Source organism: Alexandromys fortis, unplaced genomic scaffold, assembly GCF_014885135.2.
Source record: "Alexandromys fortis isolate MF-2015 unplaced genomic scaffold, M_Fortis_MF-2015_v1.1 scaffold_223, whole genome shotgun sequence".
NCBI classification, from domain to species: domain Eukaryota; kingdom Metazoa; phylum Chordata; class Mammalia; order Rodentia; family Cricetidae; genus Alexandromys; species Alexandromys fortis.
In genome coordinates, this window is record NW_026068095.1 from 2,013,335 (window position 1) to 2,021,437 (window position 8,103).

At 34.6% G+C, this 8,103-nt stretch overlaps 1 protein-coding gene across 1 annotated transcript; it reads left to right on the forward strand.

Moving 5' to 3' along the window:
• The first annotated feature begins 6,260 nt into the window (after positions 1 to 6,260).
• Positions 6,261 to 7,199, forward strand: LOC126489179 (taste receptor type 2 member 140-like). The gene has a single exon (XM_050123236.1). It carries the CDS (start codon positions 6,261 to 6,263, stop codon positions 7,197 to 7,199), a length of 939 nt encoding a protein of 312 aa, XP_049979193.1.
• The last annotated feature ends 904 nt before the right edge of the window (positions 7,200 to 8,103 follow it).

Here is an 8,103-nt window from a genome sequence, read left to right on the forward strand (position 1 = left end):
AGAGATCGCTGTCGCTTTGAAGGACAGAGCTCAGTGAGCTGACGCAATTCAGCCAACAGTACACATTTTTTTTTTTTTTTTGCAAGGATCAAAGGTGGATTAAAATGAGTTCGTCTGCTCCGTGATCCTGTAGCATTCACTCTACCGTACACAAGCTGATACAGGCAGTCTGCATTTGTAGCATGCTGTAACTGTGAAAAGTCACCATATTAGGTTATGAATGTAACTGTGTACTAGCAATCTAAATTTGCTAGTAACAAGCAAAAATAAATACGCCCCCTTTTTCACTGTGTGTATATCTATTTGTCTGTCTGTCTATCTATCATGTGTCTCCATTTAATATAAACCCATAAAAAGTGTAGATTAGGTATAAAATCCAGCTTTTTGCATGGAAATGTAATGGTGAAAAACCTAAAGTAGGCTCTAATGATGAGAACACTACTATTATCTATTTTCATATCCTTGGCACCCTTATAGAAATATGTGTCTTCATTAGTCACAATGCTTTATGTGGTGCACTTTTATTGTGTTTTTGAGTAATCCCTTCGTTTAGCTACATGTATGTATAATGCATGTTCGTTAGTTGCTGATCATGACTTTCACAATACAGTGTAGTTTTAAATATCAATGTTAAAATGCTCCATATCTAACTCTGAACTGCATGTATGTGTTACATATTCAAAGCCTTGCTGTGCTCCAAATAGTGTCAGGTCGAAAGGGCACTCTAATCCCCCAAACTTCAAAAGGAAGTTCAAATATCGAAAAATGAACTCAACCTGGACTGTAGGAGGCTTTTTGGTGGTTAGATAAAAGCCAGCATTCCTCCAGGAACTTGTGAAGTGGGTTCCTATCTGCCAAAGGGGGTCCTTTCCCTTAGCGCTTGCCAATAGGACATATAGCTCTCTTGTTAACACATACTTCTGGTCCTCATCAGCATATCAAGGTCCTTAGCCTGATCCCTCAGTCCCTACTCACAGTACTTATACATTTCAAAACCCACATGCCCATCTCCTAGCCCTTCCTTCCCTCCAGCACCTCACTCTCCTTGTAACCATTGCTATTCTCACTATGCCTTATAAGAAGAAAGGAAGAAAGAAGAAAGGAAAGAAAGGAAAGGAAGAAAAGAAAGGAAGAAAGAAAAAGAAAAAAGAAGCACAGTAATCCTTCCAAATGTTTTCAACGAATTCCTAATACAAAACCAAGATAAGACTACATCAAAAAAAAAAAAAAAAAAGAATTGCAGACTAATATCCATGATGACCAAAAATGCTATAATCTTTATGACAAGGTTTGATATAGAAAAAAGATCATCTACCACAACCAAGTTGGGTTTATCCTGGAGATGCAGAGATAGATCAACATACATAAGTTAATAGTGTAATAAATCATATCAGTGGACATAAAGACAAGCATAAAATCCAATCTATGTAGAAAAGATCATTGAAAAAAATTCAACATGACTTCATGATAAAAGTTCTGGGAGAACAGGAGAGAAATGCAAAGGAAGGAAGCACATGTGGATATGCTGATGGAGATGCTAAAGTGAAAAGAACTGTTAGAGAAGCTAGGCAAAGTGGTACACAGCACTTGGGTGACTGGTGTAGGAGGATTGCCACAAGTCTGGCTTACAAAGCTTTGCCTATTATGCTGTAAAGATTATAAGAATATTTTCTCACTCGTCTAGAATTATTACTTGTTTGTAATAAGGTTTGTTACCAACTCAGATTAACATTTTGTTTTGTGTGGAATTTGAGTAGAAGTTCATTTTTTTCCATATTGTAATCAAGATTTTTAGTTCCATTTATTGAAGAAAGTTTTGTTTACAATTTAATATGATTGGTGCTTTCCTTGAAAGTGTTTGTGGATCACTAGACTCATTATTCTAATTTTTGATCCATTTATATAAGCAAATTTACTGTGTTTGTACAGTGTTGAAATCATAGGAAAAATTTAAACCTTGATCCTGTGAATTGCAGATTATTTTAAAAAATTAATTATTTTAAAACTGATTGGACCGAAACCAGTAGCTTCACCAAAGCTCTAAATATGAGGAATTTTTTTTGACAAACGATGATAAAAAACTGAAAAGTCTGAAGGGCATGAAAGGTGCTCTGACTTTTAATTATCTACAAGAGAAACACATTTGTGCCTCTGTATAAGTACACAAGTGCACAGTTTTAAACAACGTTACACATAGTTACTAGCTCTTGAAGGAGTATTAGTTTCCTGGGTTCCCAAGAAAATACTCTGAATAATCTACTTATTAAATCTGACATTTTATTAACAGAAAACCAAAGTTGTTTAACACAAATAATGGCGATATTAAATAAAAGTGCTTACAAATGTTGAAACAGAATATGTCCTTATTTGCATGCTAGCAAACAAGAATACAGTTTCAATCCAAAGTTAACCATGAATTCCATTATCTATATGAGGGACAAAGAGTATGTGAACAAGAGTTAATTTGAGCAGTTATGGGAATTTACTTTTTGCAGAAAGATAGAATTGAGTAGATCTACTAACACACTGTGGTGCTGTTTGCTTGACATTGGTCATAGAATTGTAAAGAACAACTAACTACATCCATAATTCAAGGGAACTATAAAGTAGATTTATTGAAGGGGAGGCAGGGAAGATGACTTATCTGGTAAGAGAATCTTCACTACCATGGGGATCTAAGTTCAAATCCACAGAACTCATAAGAAACAGGGCATGATGGTGTGTGTCTGTAACACCAGTGCTGTGTGGGTGGGAAGTAGAGAGTGGATGATCACTGGGGCTTGCTGGCCACCAGCTCTGCTCCAGGCACAGTGAGATATCATAGCTCAAGGAAATGGGACATAGTGATAGATGAAGACATCTGACATTCTCTATGATCTTTGCTTTGTGGGGCATGTACACTATCACATACGAGAATGCAAATATCATATACATACACTCTTACAAATGTGTTGCTTGTTATTTATTTATTTATTTTTATGGGTGTGAATATAGGAAAGACAGCTCTGGTGAGAAAGTATGAAAGCAACATGATTGGAAAGACAAAGATGAAGGACACAACAGCTTTTCACATGGGACTGTTCTCATGTAGACACTTCACACTCACATGGGACTGTCCTCACTGTGGACACTGCACCCTCTGCACTACATCCCTGCTTTGTGCTCTGGGGTTAATCTTCTTCCTGTGAAAGAAGCCCATAAAGATGTTGCTCCACACAATGGATGATAAGATCCCAGTGTCACAGCCCACATGAAGGGCCTGCAAAAGGTGAGCTCCTATCTCTTTAAATTCGAGGTGTTATGAAATCTTATCATCATTATATAAAAGTAAAGCAGATCACTTCAGTCACAGAATTGGTAATGTTCAACATCAGTCTCCTCAAATACATGAAAAGCATCCTGGGAGGGGAAATCATGCCAGTTCTGTTTATTCTTAGCATCTAAAAGTGAAAACAAAATTGTTGTCAAAATATTTTATAGAATTAATAAATGGGTGAAGGAATGGGTGAATTATGTGGAGGCTGTCAAGATGACAGAAAATAAGCATATTATGAAATCTCTATATAGCATGGATTTTTTTTTTGTTTCTGTTTTCATTTGGTTCACTTTGAGGTTGAAAACTTATACAAACAGAAGCATTTTTCAGAACAGAGCCTAGCTATTATACAATTTTCAGTGAAACGTTAATAGATTATTAAAACAGAAGTATTAACTGCAGCATGCTGGAACACCAAAGTAGATGGCATTTGTGAAAATATGGTAGTTTTTGAAAACCATATAAAAGATTTTAATAAAATCTCATATACTTTTCAACTGTCGATAATGTTACTATCATTACATTTCCTAATACTTAATTTGTTGGCAAAATGCCACTTAACATTATAAAATTTAGTTAGTAAGAAGAATAATTTCCTTATTTTTTTATTTTTATGGTTGTTGATTAAACCCAGGGTCTTATACATGACTGAAAAGTATTCTTCCACTGAACTACACGAAGTCCTATCAGCATCCCTTCTCAATTGTTACTTTTGTATGTTTTTCCTCTAACATTTCTAAAAGCTTTTAAAGTATGCATATAGAAGTATGCATATAGAAGTGAAGCAACAAAATCTAGATTGCAATGGATATTTTCCCTGGCACCATCCAATTCTTGATGGCCATTTTCTAAATTAGACCTAATGCTCATATTGTTCCATTATAGTTCAAAACGCAAGGATTTCCTTGTTGACACAAAATATTCACCAAGAAAATAGAAAACAAGATATCTGAGGTCTCAAACAGATTCACGATCAAAATATTCATGGACTGTAACACTTTTAACAGTGAATTTATAAACACAGGACTACACCGTTGCTAAGTGACCGGTGCTGGGGATAGAGACTATGCTTGTTCTGTAGCTCTCTTTTTGCTGCTTTGTCTCTTGAATATGAGTTACTCCTCTCTTGAAGGAGTGCCTTGCATCAATTCAGTAGAAATTTGGGCTCTTTTCCTACAGCTGTGTCAGAGACTTTTACAGCAATCTTGCCTCTATTAATACAGTAGCAGTTCTGAATCTGAACAAAGCAACTTGGCCTACAGAGTCCAGCAGCTACAGATCTTCCAGTAGAACCTCAAATGTTTCCTGTTCAGAGTGGATGGTGGAGAAGAGGGGCTTTACTGCCTCTCCTGGATACAAGCTTCGTCACTTTTCCTGAAGTCCTTGAACCTCTTGTACTAGCATTTTCTCCACACTGCCCCACCTCAACGTGTTTTGCATTTCTCTTTGTCTTCTTCTGTCCTTTTGCTATGGAAAGAGCTATCCCACGAGGACCTTTCTGTGTTCAGGTATGTTAATGTTTCTGTTCTAGAAATCTTGTCACTTTCTTTGTTCACTATTGCTCCAATTTCCAGTTATAGTCTATCTTTCACATACAATAACCTTTGCTTTTTCTTCATTCTAAACATTTTTGTTAGTGTTATGTTTACACAGGGCCTCACCAACTAACCCAGTTTCCTTCAGTGCTGAGCCACATATACCAGTGTGCTCCATTAGGCCAAGTTTTATGTTACTAATGTTTTATGTTATATGTTTTTCTGCTGTCTTATTTTGATGCTTCTCTTTTGTGTTATTGATTCTTTGACTATGTACTAAGTCTTGAAGAATATTCTGACTCATAGCTCCATTCCCTGACTTGACTGGGGTATGTATTGTTTTTTATATGCCTTGATGCCTACAGTGACATTACAGGAGAAAATGTCAGTGCAAACTGGAGAGAAATGAATAGTGCCTAGTGTTCATACTGGTGAAGGAATCAGATGCATTAACAAAGGTAGGAGACATGGATAATGAAAAGGATTCTTGTTCTGCAAATGAATTCATGTAAATTTATTGTCTGCTTTGTAACAGAATAGGAACTATCCACATTTATTTACATGTGTGAATAAGATAGTCACAAGTCTTTAGAATATTTACATTACTATTGCATTGATTAAAAATGAAAGCAATTTTATATCATCCCCTAACAACTACCATAACACTAATTGTAAGTAAACTGCACAATGAATTTTAAGAAAATGATAAACCTGAGTTATTTAAGTCAGAAATGAAAGGCATTATGATATAAAAACTGCATATTTATGAACTATTGTATATTAGTTTATGCATGTGTATGCATGCATATATGACCTTATAAAAAGTAAAATTATTAATCCTCTCAGTCCAAGGTATTTGAAGAATAACTAAAACTATGTAAGGTTATTAGGTAATTGTTTGCTTGTTGGAAGAACTTTGGAAAATATGTACAGGTACTTAACTGGCTTCATTTTGAAATATTTAATGGCATTCTTATGTTACATAGAAGTTAAGATAATTTGCCTTTTAGTAAGTCAGAATTTTATATTTTTTTCCTTGTCAGAAATTAAATGGTTACAACTTAATATGCAAACAGTCAAAGCAATGCAAATAAACTTATTTGTTTTGATGACAGCACATGAGAATTCTGCTTTTTCAGCATCAACTATGAAGGACTCCAATCCATTGTGTGTTATGTATGAAGCATCTGGATGAAGCTCAGCTGGGTTTTCTTGCAAAGTGTAAGATTTTTGTGAAGAAAATGATAAACCACTTCTTTAGTACATCTTGATGTTTAATTGATATTGTACATATGAGTTCAGTAAATTAGTATGTTATGAATTGTCAAGAGTCAGCTAGACATACATCAGAAGTCTATATTTACAAATATTAACACTACAGTGGAATTGGGAACATCAACTTGGAAACAATGAATGGTGTACCACATTACATATTATTAACTACTCTAAGTGTTGAATTGGTAATGGGAACTTTAGGCAATGCATTCACAGTGCTAGTGAACATTATGGCCTGGGTAAAGAGGAGAAAGATATCTTTCATAGATCAGATCTTGACTACTCTGGCAATTTCCAGAATTGCTTATCTCTTTTCACTTACTGCAAATTTATTTCTATATGAACGGTATCGAGCCATAATAATGACTTCAAGAATTTTGAGACACACAAGTACTTTCTGGACAGTAACCAATCATTTCAGTATCTGGCTTGCTACATGTCTCAGCATCTTCTATTTTCTCAAGATAGCCAATTTTTCAAACTCTATTTTTCTTCTTCTAAAGTGGAGAATAAAAAAAATGGTTTCAGGGACACTGTTGGCATCTCTGCTATTCTTGTTTTTAAACATTTTAGTTGCAAACACACATATTCATGTCTTCATTTACAAAATTGAAGCTAATACTTCCTTCAGTGCCATATCAAGTAATTATTCTCAAGTTCCGAGGCACATTATACTCACCAACACTATGTTCACACTCATTCCCTTCACCGTGACCCTGACCATGTTTCTCCTGCTCATCTTCTCCCTGTGGCGACATCTGAAGAACATGCAGTACAATGCCCAAGGGTCCAGAGATGTCAGCACAGTGGCCCACATAAAGGCTCTGCAAATGGTGGTCAGCTTCCTGTTACTGTATTCCTTTTATTTTCTCTCACTTCTTTTGCAGTTTTGTAACATTAAATATAAGCAAAAAAGCTCAGTTTCTCTCCTTTTCTGGGCTATTGGAGTAATTTTCCCTTCTGGCCACTCATATGTCTTGATCCTGGGAAACACTAAGCTTAGACAGGCATTTATTTCCATGGTGTGGTGGCTGAGATGCAGGCTCAGTGCTGTGGAGCCCTCAGTTTTCTAACATGTACATCATCTTTTGTATTTTAGAGAAACATTAGTTCTTTTTTTAAATAAATTATTTTTGTATAAATTTCAAACTTCTGTATTTCATTTGTAGCATTGTGAATTTTGCAAAGTTTTGTGTAGATTAGGTACTACCCTAACCATTAAAGACTTGGCAGAAAATATGGAAAGATCTATATTGTTTTTATAAGGATAGATATGAACTTTGACTTAATAAATATATGAACACCAAAATATTAGCAAAATTAATTTTTCTATCTAAATTATAATCTATAATTTGAAATTTTCAAATTATTTACTTTAAATGTAAAATACATGGGTGTATGTATTCATGTGGCAAGTATTCAATGTTGTTAAAACTGTTGTAAGAATTCTGGGACTCTTTAGAAGTGACACTTTTATATTACTAGATTTGCTTTATCAAATTTTTGTCTTCTAAAAGTGTTAATTTATCTTTGTACTTATTGGAAAAAATGTTGTTTTCATTTCCTGTATGTCTTTCAGAGACAATTTGAAGGGGATGCACATGTTATAAAATGTGAACATGTGTAATAAGTAGCTACTTGGAGGATGATGTTATAGTAATTATACATGGCTTACTGACATTTGAAAATTTCAGCCTATTTTTGAATATTGTATGAATAAGTTCTCTTATTGAAAAGAGGTTAAAGTTCTCAATTAGGAAACAGGAAAATGGTTCAGTGAGTAGTTGTTTGTTTTTCTGTTGCTTAGGAAACATTAAGAAAAGGAAGTATGTATATATTCAATGCTGAGAGAAATGCTCTGCTTTGTAAAGTATCTGAAGTTGAATAAATTTTTAGAGATGGAACCTATGAATGTGAAATGCTAATAGTCAAAGATGAAGTTCAATAAAAGAAAAAGCAGATAAGAGTCAAAGTATA

Excerpts from the sequence above, each read along its gene's own strand:
- LOC126489179 (XM_050123236.1), top strand. The coding sequence starts at position 6,261 with ATGAATGGTGTACCACATTACATATTATTAACTACTCTAAGTGTTGAA.